This window comes from Trachurus trachurus (genome assembly GCF_905171665.1).
Source record: "Trachurus trachurus genome assembly, chromosome: 17".
Lineage (NCBI taxonomy): Eukaryota > Metazoa > Chordata > Actinopteri > Carangiformes > Carangidae > Trachurus > Trachurus trachurus.
Genome location: NC_139900.1, coordinates 33,500,551 through 33,513,915, shown reverse-complemented (window position 1 = coordinate 33,513,915; position 13,365 = coordinate 33,500,551). Strand labels below are relative to the sequence as shown.

Here is a 13,365-nt window from a genome sequence, read left to right as displayed (position 1 = left end):
TATATGGGCTAAGTGGGAACATTTAGTTTGTTAGCACAGTAGTGTGGTATACTATATATTCTATATATAGTATATGGCTGTAACATAAAAATGTGTACATAGGCAGTTAAAAAGAATTATACTTATTTAGAGATTTTTATAAGCCCAAAAAGGTGGAATCATCCAGAATTTCACAAGAAGAAAAGCAAAAATTTAGAAAAAAAAATTGTTTTGTGTTTATTTTTCATATCTCTTCAATAACTCCTCACATTTATCTTGAAACCTGTTGATAGACCACCAATCAATTTCCCTCAACACTTCTGTCTGTGTTCTGGTGTGGTATGCTTCCCTTTTTAAAGTGACACTCAACTCCCTCTCGTACTATGTTGACATTTGATTATTTTCAAAGGCTAAATGCTAAAGATATTATAATTAGTGGCATTTAATGAGATCACCAGAGGCCCTACAGCCACACAATCGTCACCAAACCCCTGATTTCTTTTAACCTGATCACTACAAATTAAATTGGTTAAAATAAATACTGTAAGTTTCATAAGTCTAGTAGATGGAAGATGCCAGTGCAGTTAAAAGCCATTTTTGCCCTCTGTGTAGATTCACAAGCAGAATGAGGCACAGAAGTGGCAGAAGTGTAGGGGGATGATTTTGGAAACCATGTACAGCAACAGACGGACTCCACCTACAGCTCACCCTCCTCAAACCAGCTAGAAGGATGGAGGCGGTCGACATCAGGGCACTGGGCGGACAGCAGTCAATGCAGCACGTCGTAAGTCTGTCCTACATGATGGAATGAACAGAAGGAAAAGTCTGCACACTTCAGCTCCCTTTTCAGTGTATTTATATATTTATATTATATATGTATTTATATACCATGACCACAAAACCGTGAACCGAACCGTTTGCTTGAACATCTTTTAAATACATATTGCCGCTTAATATGTTTTACGTAGCCTATGGCATTTTTAAGCTTCATGTGTGTTATTGGACAGAAAGAGCAGCGCTGCCTAGGAGCATAGCCTACGTACAGAAAACACATTTACATCAATAAATACATGTTTTACAATGAACCAATCAGTCTTTATTAAATTTTATTTAGTTTGAAGGCAAGGTTTGCAAGGTTCATCTGATGGACATCGAGGGACAGATTCTCTAAGTTTTGCACAGCTTTTGCTCATGCTAAACAGGTGGTCGACATCAGGGCACTGGGCGGACAGCAGTCAATGCAGCACGTCGTAAGTCTGTCCTACATGATGGAATGAACAGAAGGAAAAGTCTGCACACTTCAGCTCCCTTTTCAGTGTATTTATTTAGCACATCCAACAAGGGTTAGTTTGATGCACTATAAGCTATAATAAACTATAAATATATAATAAACTCTATCTCCTCTGCATTTGGCATAATGAAAACAAGCCAGCAGAATTGTAGTTAATATGAATTTGTGTAACAGGGAAAATGCAAAAATAATGACCACTGCATTTTGTATTAGAAATAATACGCTTGTTTGGATTCTATTAAAGCACTGGCCTTCATGTGGTTCAGGCTCTGAAGATCCCTTTTCAGTGTATTTATTTAGCACATCCAACAAGGGTTAGTTTGATGCACTGAAAAGGGAGCTGAAGTGTGCAGACTTTTCCTTCTGTTTATTCTGGTAATTTGTTTTTTTGAGTCCAGCACCTACTTTACTGGTTGTGCACGGCTGCTCTGTCTCCTACATGATAGAATGGCCATAAGGAGCCAGTCAGGGACAGCACGACTGGAGCTGCTATAAAGAGACTACAAGACGCGGCATCAAAGATTCTTTGGTCTGATGAAGCCAGAATCAAACTCTTCAGTTGTAATTCAAAGTGCAAAGTCTGGAGGAAACTAGGCACAGCTCATTAAGCATTTAACACGCACTCTGCTGTGAAGCATCAGGGTGGCAGCTTCATGCGATGAGAGAGTTTCTGGGATGCTTTTAAGGAAAGTGAGAACAGCGAAGCCAACGAGGTCAGGCTAACCTGCTGCAGCGTCACAGACACCCCAGAATGAGCGTATGCACCAACATGACTGCCGCCCCCCAACACAGATAAACACATAATGCGGTGAATGGAGAGGCACTATGCGGAGTCCTTGAGCCTCATTAAAGTGACATGAAGATGGTTGTTCTCATTCTGTTTACAGATGCTCCCCATTTGACATTAGAGAGCCTGAGCAGGTCTCTGAGGAGGAGGAGGACTGAAGTTGTAATCACTGTCAGAGGCATGGTGCAGCAAATGTGATGAGAGTGGAGAGCCGAGAGGGGAATGAGGCCGAAAAAAGAACATGAACACGACAAATGATGTGATGGAAGAGACACGACAAGTGGAATCCACTTAAATACTTTTCAAACAATAAACAGTATTCATTTTCCATACCGTAGTTTATACTGCATAGTCTAAGTTTCACTGAGTTGGCTTTAATTTCGATCCAAAAGAAGTGTCATCCTTTCTGATGAATCTAATAAACCCCTAAAGACCAGAATAGAATAATCTTTTGCACTCATGTCAAACTGGATAAAGCACTGTGAAACTGGACAGTGCGTAGTCTAGTTCAAAAAGTCTTTAGAGACACTTTTTCATGCAAATGGAAAGTTGAATGTTCAAAAAGGTTCCCAGTTGAGCTGTTACTGCTAAGTGAAACAGGATTAGTCATGAGCTTGTTCTTCGTCCTGGTTGATGATTCATGATGTCTTTTCTTTTCATCCTCGTATAGGAATAATTTTAATGAAAATCTCTTTGAAAACTATTTCAGTAATTTTAAAACTCTTTGGACACTTCTTGAAAGAAGAACATACCGTTGTCTACTGTGAGTCCTTTGAAGACACTTGCTTTTTTAATTGTAAGACTGAGTCGTGCGTCTCTTAAGCATTGAAGCAGCTCTAACAGCTACATTCACATTCACCCCCACAGTTCTTGATGAAGGTAACTCTCCAGAGAGATGTGTTTTTATTCTTCCAGCTTGTGCTGCAGCACAAATGCTTAAAACATTTACGCTAAATTACTGCCAGGAATTGTTTTTGTCCAAAACCTAATGCTAATATCATAGGTCAGTGCATCTCATTGCCACACTTTTAGTACTCGCAGATCTGGACTCTCATTACACTTATTATATTAAAACCAGCAGGACCAATCTATTTGTGGAAAATTAAAGAGCAGTGTGTTCGCCCAAACAACAGTAGGTTGTACCAAGAAGCTTCTCTGGGTGGCTGTATCATTGGTGCTGTAGCTCCCATCAAAGACACCATGATCATGTCCTTGTTTCTTCTTCATTGTTTAGTGGTTTTAGTGGTTGAAAGCTGCTCATTATCATAAATACTCTAAGTACGTAAAATTCAATAAGTTGACCTTTAGTTGACAGGGACTATTAGTAGCGGTTGAACTCCCAGCTGATACTTTCAACCACTTATCAGGAGCTCTGGTTGAAAGCTTTTCTAAGTTAAAGATCAGAGGCAGCTGCAATTTCAACAAGAGTGTTCAACTCCAATTCACAGTCTTTGTGAAGAAGACTCGGAAAATTTCCTCATGATTGAAAAAGTAAGTGCTCAAAGCTCTCAGAGTTTAGTGGTAAGACTGACCATGAGATGTAGGTCGGCTTTTGGGGGGAGCTTTCATGATCTCCCTTTTTGCTTTCAAAGAAAAAGCTAATTAGTGGCCTGAGACAAGATTATTTTGTTGTTTTAGGAGAGAGTGTTGTAGCCAGTGCAGTGATCACTGGTGACTACCACCGGGTCTTTGTGGACCATACCCAGATGTTATGCTTTGATCTGTTTGTAGCAGTTGAACTGTGACGTGACTGTGAAGATGGAGGAACAACTCAAAGAAATCACAAAGCAGGAAGTGTGTTTCTTTGTTGGAGTGTATGTCATATAAGAGTGCGTGCTTCTCTTTTTTGGCATAAATTCGACATATTCACATCACTGCACAGATTAAGTGCAATGCTGAGGCTGCTGAGATTTTCTTCTGGCCCTGTCTGGTTCTTTTGGTCAAAGCCGTCAGACAGGGAGTAGGGCCCTTAAAATCTGTCTCCTGATTAGTCATCCTTTTGAAGGTTGGCCTCTTCAACAGAAAATATTTCATCCAAGGAAGTTGCTCTTTCAGAGTTTTGTCTTGTGCTGCCTTTATGTTTTTTCTTTGAAGCGTGGCAGAGCCTTCTGTCAGAGGATAGAAAAATCACTGCTCCGTGTTTTCATGGCTTGTCCTGCACCACATCAGTATCAGAAAAGTAGCTGCTTGCAAAGCATGAAAATGTTGAGCAATCTACACTTTGTTTGAGACAACTAATGAGTGCCAATGGTACCAAAGCAGGAACAACTATTTGAAGTTGCAAAACACGTCATATATTTCATTATTCTACCTCTACACCCACAGCTGAGGTCAAGGAGAAAACATTACAACCATTCAGATTATGTAATAATGAACTATCAGTAAATAGCACTAGTATGTGTCACATAACTCAATAATTTATCAGACCTGTATCCAATGCTTCTGTTGAAACACTGAGATGTGAATAAGCTATAATAAACTATAAATATATAATAAACTCTATCTCCTCTGCATTTGGCATAATGAAAACAAGCCAGCAGAATTGTAGTTAATATGAATTTGTGTAACAGGGAAAATGCAAAAATAATGACCACTGCATTTTGTATTAGAAATAATACGCTTGTTTGGATTCTATTAAAGCACTGGCCTTCATGTGGTTCAGGCTCTGAAGATGTCTTGAGACTTTTCTATCTATCTATCTATCTATCTATCTATCTATCTATCTATCTATCTATCTATCTATCTATCTATCTATCTATCTATCTATCTATCTATCTATCTATCTATCTATCTATCTATCTATCTATGCCTCTAGCCAGGCATGTACCTTCAGGGATGACAGTCATCTATGCATTTCTTCAAGTGGTTTTCATCAATGGGACTGATGAGTGAAACTGCTGTCTGTGTCTTGAAGCCGAATAGCTGAGCACAAAGGAGATTGCGGTGCTTGTACCTGTCAGCTCAGTTTTGGTTGTTTGTTTTTTTTTTCTTTTTTGTGGTGCGGCTCTGAAATATAAAACGTCATCTGGATGTGAGTGTAGCCTGTTGTTATGAGCAGAGCCGTTGTATAAAGGAGGAAGGTAATGATAATTCTAGGGGCCCAGCGCCCAGTGGGGCCCACAAAAAACTCCAGTAGTCTAATCTTTGTATGACTTATTCTGCATAAGACCCTGACTAATACTCATAGTAATGATGCATTAGTGTCAAAACAAAATAGGCTAAATAAAAAATGATAATACATACGTAGTCTAAGAAAAAAAACTGGAAAAGTAGGGGGTAGGGGCCCACTTTAGTATTCTTTAAGGGGGCCCAGAATTCCTAGCAACGGCCCTGGTTATGAGCTTGATGAGAGCAGCCAAGTGAAGTGAGTTTGATAAAAGGTGTCGTGGCAATAATCTGTTCAAGGGAACTGGCCTATAATTTCAGAGAAATTGAGGTTCTCATATAACTCTCCTGATTGTTTTCCATTTACCACTGGAAGATGCAGGCTCACTTGGGGCCCCGCTGGCTTTTTAGCAGCATCAAAGCCTCCCACACGCAAAGACCTCCTGAATAAATCTGTGACTCTGATTGTAGAGGTAATTACTAGCAGAGTGGCACACAATAAAGCCCCTGTGTTGTTGTGTTAGTGCGTGTGTGTGTGTGTGTGTGTGTGCGAGATTTGTGCATATCATCCGTTATCAGTGGACAGCTGAAGATGGTTATCCGTGCACAGACTTTAAAAGGTTGCAAAAGGGCAAAATGGTGGAACAGCTTTTGTGCAGCTGACTGATTTTCCTCATCTTCACTGCAGGAGAGGAGATTAACTTTCCTGAGACGTCACTAAACTCTTTTGTGCTCTCTTTTTATTTAATGTCACAGAACACATGTGTATTCACAAAACGATTCACAGCGCTACAGCAAGGCAGACACACACACACACACACACACACACACACACACACACATGAATATGGCCAACAGGTCCATAGCATCAAACACTGCCTACACTGAAAGACAAATATCCCAGGGTTAGGTTTGACTGCATATAATGACTTCAGTCTCCTAAACGTGTTCCCAACAATAACACAAATACATATTTTACACATCACTCCTCGTGTTCATGTAACAATATCCTCCTTACAGTCCTGTATGGATGTTTCAGATGCAAACCACAAGCCATTACCTATCCTTTTTTTTGCTTTTTTTTGCTTGATTATGTGGAGGGGAAAAAAAGAATCAGCTCACAGTGTCGCTCAGAGCTGACTGATTGGATCGTTTTCAAAGACCATACTGGGTAAATTACGCAGATTACCTCCAACTTCCAAAAATGGGTTCCTGGCTCTGCAGGTGTGTCTGTAACAGGTGTGTTCACTGAAGCGTAATGTGTATGTGTTCGAAATAGACTTGGAGGGATGACAGGTGACAGACAGAGACGTAGGCTAAAAATAATGGCACCGAAGAAAATGTGGTGCACGGAGACGACTCGTTGAAAGAGCTTTTCCTTTAGTGTTAGAGTTTGAGATGTTGGGAAATGTGATTTGTGATTTGTGATTGGCTTTCTCTCTGAGGGTGAGATGAAACGATTGATAATGTCTGTCAAATATGAATCCACAGCCAGCAGTTGGTTAGCTTAAACCTTCGCACACTGACAGGAAATGGGGGGATTTAAGAGGAAATAAGAATCATCTCATTCTCACTCTGACGTTCACTAATGGTAACATGCTATATCTAGTTTGTTAAATATGCTAAAAAAAAAAACAATGACTACAGGAAGTAAAGCATGAACCCATCTGTAAACCAGTGAGTGATCATTTTTACACTGACACACACCTGACAGATGTGAATTAGAGAGTTTTTCTTTGGATAGATGGGCCGGCTACATTCAGGCTTAATGCTAAGCTAAGCTAACTTGTTGTAGCTATGTTGTCATACAGAGTGGTATCAATCTTCTCATCTAACTCTCAGCAAGTAAAAAAGCACATTTCCTGGGGCGCTGCATGTGTAGCTCAGTGGATAGAGCAGGCACCCCATGTGCTCTCTGTCAGTTTACAGTACTCTCTGCAGCTGGCCCTGGTTCGAATCCTGCATCGGGAGGCCCTTTGCTGCATGTCATTTCCCCTCTTCCTCCCCCATTTCCTGTCTCTCTCAACTAACCCGTCAGTTAAAGGCAAAAAAGCCTAAAAAAATATACTTAGAAAAAAAAGAAGCACATTTCCAAAAACGGCATATTTTCTTTGAACATTCATTTGTTGACGTCTTTTTGTATCACAGCCGGACCGGACGGTGCCTCCTCCACTCGTCTCCCTCTCAGCACCAGCGTGAGGAAGTTTTGGACAGAGCGAGACACTCTGAGCAGGAGCTCCTTCAGTCCAGCTCTGTACTCTCTGCGGATTAGGCAGTAGAGCACCGGGTTGAGGCAGCTGTTTGCATGAGCCAGACACACAGTCAGGGGGAAGGCGTAGGCCTGCGCGTTGTAGAAGGCTTTGCTGAAGGGCACCATGTCAAACTTGATGAGGACCCCCCAGAGGGTCAGAGCCTGGTTGGGCAGCCAGCAGATGAAAAAGGACAGAACCACGATGGTGACGGAGCGGGTGACCTTGGAGCGACGGCGGTGGCGTCCCCTCTCGCACTCTGACCTCTCGGTGACCCCAGCACTGACCGCGCTGCCCACGACGCGCCGGCTCAGGATGAACCTCAGGAGGAGGAGGTAGCACACGCTGATGATGATCAAGGGGACTACAAATCCCAAGAGGACTTTCTGTGTTTGATAGAGTCCAAGCAGGACTTGGGGGTCCCAGTGGCCCGAGTCGGAGTCAGAGAACCGCACCAAGCACAGCTCGTCATCAGCAGATACCTGTGAACACAACAGACAGGTGAGAAGTCGCTCACAGACAACAACATGAACTGTAAGGGAATCAGTTCCGTTTCAAAACCTGGACTGTGGTGGAGTAGAGCGCATGAGGCAGCGTAGCCACCAGCGACACCACCCAGATGGTTAAACTGGCCCACTTGGCTTGAGCGGTGGCGATCCTGGGGCTTTCCATCTTCAGGGAGGTGACCAGGGAGCGGTAGCGGGTCACACTCATGGCAGTGAGGAAGAAGACGCTGGCGTACATGTTGAGGGTGGTGACCGAGCTCACGATCTTGCACATGACCCGACCGAAGGGCCAGCGGAAGTCCAGCACCGTGTCCACGGCCCAGAAGGGCAAGGTGAGGACGAACTGGAGGTCGGTCAGTGCCAGACTCATCACAAAGCAGTCGATGGAGGAGTGGTGGTGGCCACGGCGACGGGAGTGGAGCAGGAAAAGAGCCAGGAAGTTACCCACAAGCCCCAGGACACACACCACCAGGTAAACCAGAGCAATGAGAACTCGCACCTGTCGAGACACAACAACACTAACATGAAGTTTTATAGTCAACGCAGGATCCTGTAAATTAAAGTCACAACACAACATGCGACAGCTTTAAGTTCTTTCTCTCACCATCAAGTGTTTGATGCAAAAAGCTCTCTTTACAAACATGTTTTAGCCAATGTGGATTCATAATAAAGTGAAATCTTAAGATTAAACCTACCGCCAGGTTGGCGCTGTCTCCGTGCATGTCCATGGAGGACTCCTTGGAGAGGATGTGCAGCCAGCAGTTGAGTGAAAGGTTAAAAGTTGCCATGTTGGAGGCTGCCCCCGTGCTGCTGACCAGTTGGGCGATTTCGCGCTCATCCTCCTCTCCCCCGCACACACTCAGCGCGCTCAGAGCTCCGGACGCGTTGTTGTCGTTCTGCATGATGCTGCGGAGGGAAAAGGGGGGAGTTACTTTTTCTTCTTCCTCCTCTTCTTTGTTTTTAAAAGAAGTTCCGCAGGTTTCCCTCCTTTTTCAGACTAACTTCCAAATTGGATGCAAAAGAAAAGAAAAAAAAATCCGCATCGTCCTCATCCTGCAGTTGGTGTTCAAAGTCTCAGCGGGAGATCAGAGCGCAGTTTATCCAAGTGATTTCTAAAAGTGCGGCTGCTACGCATTTTATTGTTTTTCCAAGGATGAGGGAAAAATAAATAGGAGATGTGATCAATATGAAGCAGCTACTTTGGTGCGTTCAAGGATCAGGATGATGCACCTGCCTCCGCTCTCACTGATGCTGAGCGCGCGCTCAGACTGGAGGCTTTTATACTCGCTGCCGCGCTCCTCCGCCGCTCGGTGGCGCACTGGTACGGCCTTCTCATACACAATGAGCTACTACAATTGTCTGTTTTTAAAGAATGTATACGGAAAGAGTGAAACAGCTCAGGATTAAACCTTAACCTTTTAAAAACCAAGCCTATTTTTTAGGCCTTTTCTCGAAAATTGCATATCCATAATAAAATGAGTATATCTCTGCAACCACAAGGTCTATTTGAATACTTTTGGTGTCATAGTAAAGGGAAAAAATTGAGGAATTGCTGAGATGTGTAAATTTCAGTATATCTGTTACTGGTGAAGAGTAAATGAAGATGACACACAGAAAGAAAAAAAATCATATTTTTGATGAGTGCCCTTTAGAATAATGCTAATGAAGCTCAAACTCTCTATAAAATCATTGTACAACATATGAACATTGTCTCTGCAGTGGTTGATTCTGATTAATTGAAGCAGGACAAAATTATTGAGATTTTACTACAAAATATTCAGGCGAACTTTCCAAAATGTCCATTTTTGGCACAGCTTGGAACCACCTGCCACTATAAACCATTGTTTAATCTTTATTTTCACACAATTTGCATAAACTAACTGAAAATGAATCAACCAGGACTAAATAAGAATTGCATTGCTAAAGGAAGCTCTTTCTTAAAGAAAAAAAAGATACCATCAGATGAATTTAAAGGTCAATAGCTGCTGATAAACCACGAGTAAACAGACAGGGGAATGCATGTGGGTAAAATCTGTATAGCAGCTTACAGCATGTTATTGTTTTGGGTTTTTTGCTGTTTTGTTTTAGTAACCTCCGTTGTCCAACATTAATTGTTTGCTCAGAGGCAGTGTTTCTGCCTGCTTTTTTTTTTATCGAAACAGGGATGCAGGTCATCTCCTGGCATCTTACATTTACAGCAGGGAAGACTGAGGACTGGGGACTTATTTCTCCAATCAGAAACATGCTAGTGATGACTCTCCCACTGCACATGCACAGTCACAGTCAGACCCTCTGCCCACCAAGAATAGAGATGACATATTCTGCTCCTGCTTGTACTGTGACAAAGTTGTTTTAGAGGTATGAAAGTAGCTTTTTTCATGAGCTGCCTGTATTTTTGTCATAGTGAAGCCTTTTGTGAATCCAAACTTAAACTTCTTGCAACAAACAGACCCTACAACAGTTTTGGTTTTGAATTTCAAGAATTTATTTTACATTTGGAAGTGCATAAGCAAAAAAACATCATCTCAAAATAGCCACAATTAATCTACGTTGTTCCTCATCATGAACAGAACAGCCAAGAGAGACTAATGCTGAAGATAAACAAAATGATTCCCAAAAATAACTTGTTGAGAAAATGAGCAGCTATCGTTGTTCTATGGGACAAAAGAAGTTCAATTTATCTGATGTCATAGAGTGAATAAAAATACATGAATACTGAAATATTTTGTATTGCTAAATTGTTCCATTCTTCTTGTCTCACACTGAGCTATTGAGTTTTAATACCACCAGTGATATCTGCACATTGACTCAAGGCCTATGTTCTACGCAAAACAAACCTCCAACTGTTCTTTGATAAATATTACTAAATAAATAATACTAGCCTATAGTATTATTGCAGAACTATGCATATTTAAGCAATACTATGCTTATTGTGTAAGTTAATGACTGAAATTTCATGTGTGTAATATGTGTTGTAATCGTCCCTGATCCGTGTTGCAACTGTCCCCAGGTTTGAGGTCAGTTGCAACGTCTGAATTCTTCCATTCAAACAGACATTGTGATTGATGTGTCACATGTAACCATCTTTAAAGGGATAGTAGCATTTTTTTTAAAGTGGGGTTGTATGATCTACAAATAGCCCCTAAGTACTTTAATTGCAGTAGAAGACTCTCTGCACTCCTCCCGTTAGCAACGCCAGCCCATAATAGCCCTGCCCAGAGATTTACAACATACATTGTTGTGAATGGACCCAAAGAAACGGCCTATTTTCGCGGCCTAAAAGAGGTTTTACGTGAAAAAAAAAACCCAGTTCCATTGTTCGCTATAATATAATTTTTTCCAGCCCTTCAAAGTGCAGGAAAAACACCGTTTTTATTTGGACCTAACCAACTCACGTATCCCTCCGGCCAGGGTTAGCGCCCGCCGATCAGCAGTTGGTTAGCTCCAAATAAAAACTGTGTTTTTCCTGCACTTTGAAGGGCTGGAAAAAATTATATTATAGCGAACAATGGAACTGTGTTTTTTTTTTTCACGTAAAACCTCTTTTAGGCCGTGAAAATAGGCCGTCTCTTTGGGTCCATTCACAACACTGTATGTTGTAAATCTCTGGGCAGGGCTATGGGCTGGCGTTGCTAACGGGAGGAGTGTAGAGAGTCTGCTACTGCAATTAAAGTACTTAGGGGCTATTTGAAGATCATACAACCCCACTTTAAAAAAATGCTACTATCCCTTTAAATGGTATGGCTAATTAGCAGTAAGTTTTATATCTAAAATATTGGTGAGTGTAGTCCAAAATAGTCTCTGAGAGAAAAATTAAAAAGTGTTGCAACTGTCCCCAGTCTCCCCTATTTTTTCCTCTCTTGCTCTCTTTTTGATGGAGCCAGCAAATCACAGCCTCAGATGTTATGCCCAAATACCATCCTCAAAAAATCCCTGCTACAGTATGATGAGAAGGTATGGTATGGTATGGTATTTCAGGATGGTTAGTTTAGCCGACAAGGGTTTGTTAACAGGCATCTGACATGAACATCAGAGGAATAATGTGTTAGATCTCAAACGGGCTTTCAGGCTTTGGGGTCCAGAGGTGTGTGTGTGTGTGTGTGTGTGATTTGCATTTCTTATCGGTCAATGTTGATATTCACATAATGCGTCACTGTTAGATGTGTGTGCATTAGAGAGGAAGGAGGAGGAGAGAGATGCGTGCCGTGCTTCTTTCACTCTCTTTATTCTGGGATTTGCTAAAGATTTTGTCCCAGTAGTGTGTGTGACTGCAACACCTCATCAGTTTGCTCCGAGGGACATTAAATAAATCATGCTCTCCTCTCAAATGTTGTCCAGTCAAGACATTTGGAGGTAATTTATTCTCATCCCCGTTCCTCTCTCTGATTTCACAAGTAGTCTGGAGCAACTTCAGACTAAAGTAACACATACTGTAGGCTATTTGTTGAGAGTTTCCAGTTTTCTCCTTCAATGTTCATCAAATATTGAGATGGAAATGAAGATACAGTTTGAGTCATTTCTGCTGCAGCTGTCCATGATGCTTAAAGATACTTTGTTTCAATTTTATCAGTTTGGGTTTATTTTTCAAAAGCAATGGGGAGGTAGATGAATATAGGCTATGTGACTGTGAAATTTAAAGCAGAAGTAAGTGATATATTTGTGTTAATATAAGTCTTAAATAGTTACAGGCTATCTTCCGACAGCAATCACTTACATAGAGTGTTTGGTCTGAAACACGGGTCTGTCAGTCACTCTGCTCTGCTCTGAGCCGAGGAGAAAACATTTATCGTATCCTACAGTTTTTATCCAATGAGGAGAGAGAACGGCATGCAGGGCTGTGTGTGCAGCCAAGGGACGCCGTGAATGTGGCGACGAAGGGACGAGGACTGTTATGGTGCGTTCAAGGAAACTCGTAACTCGTGTTTTTTCCAACCTGTGAAGTCGTACCAGTTTGATCTGGTACGACTTCACGGGTCAGAAGTTACGAGTGGCCGTTATAGTGACTTTCACCGGTAAAACAGGTCGGAAAAACACAAGTGGGTTGCCTGGAACGCTACAAAGTCGTAAGTTGTGACTTGAAGCTGTAATTTACGGTTTCAAAAGCCTACCTGGAACGCAGCATTAGCCAAAACGACCGGATCGCTTACTTCTGCTTTAAGCTACTATTTTTTTCTAACACACTGTCTCTGATAATGTACCTTTAGGGGGTAAATACGTGTACCTTAGGAGTACATATGTACCTTTTGCCATTCTGGAACATTTATGTGCCTTTTCTACCCCCAAAAGGTACACATAGGTACTCTAGAGTACAATAATTGGCCCTATAGGCTACAGTAGGACAGAACTGTACCTTTAAGTACAGAAATGTCCCCCTTCTGTACCCAAGGGGGCAGTTGTCGGTCTGAGAAGTGAAGCTCACTTCCGCGTTCAAAAAACTGCAATCCCCCC

General features: G+C 41.8%; 1 protein-coding gene across 1 annotated transcript; it reads right to left on the bottom strand.

The window, feature by feature from the left end:
• Window positions 1-7,281: 7,281 nt before the first annotated feature.
• LOC311000640 (relaxin-3 receptor 1-like) lies at window positions 7,282-8,819 on the bottom strand (the record flags this gene model as incomplete). The annotated part of the gene is made up of 3 exons (XM_083991380.1): window positions 7,282-7,893; window positions 7,973-8,416; window positions 8,613-8,819. 3 exons carry the CDS (start codon window positions 8,817-8,819, stop codon window positions 7,282-7,284), a joined length of 1,263 nt encoding a protein of 420 aa, XP_083847506.1.
• Window positions 8,820-13,365: the final 4,546 nt, after the last annotated feature.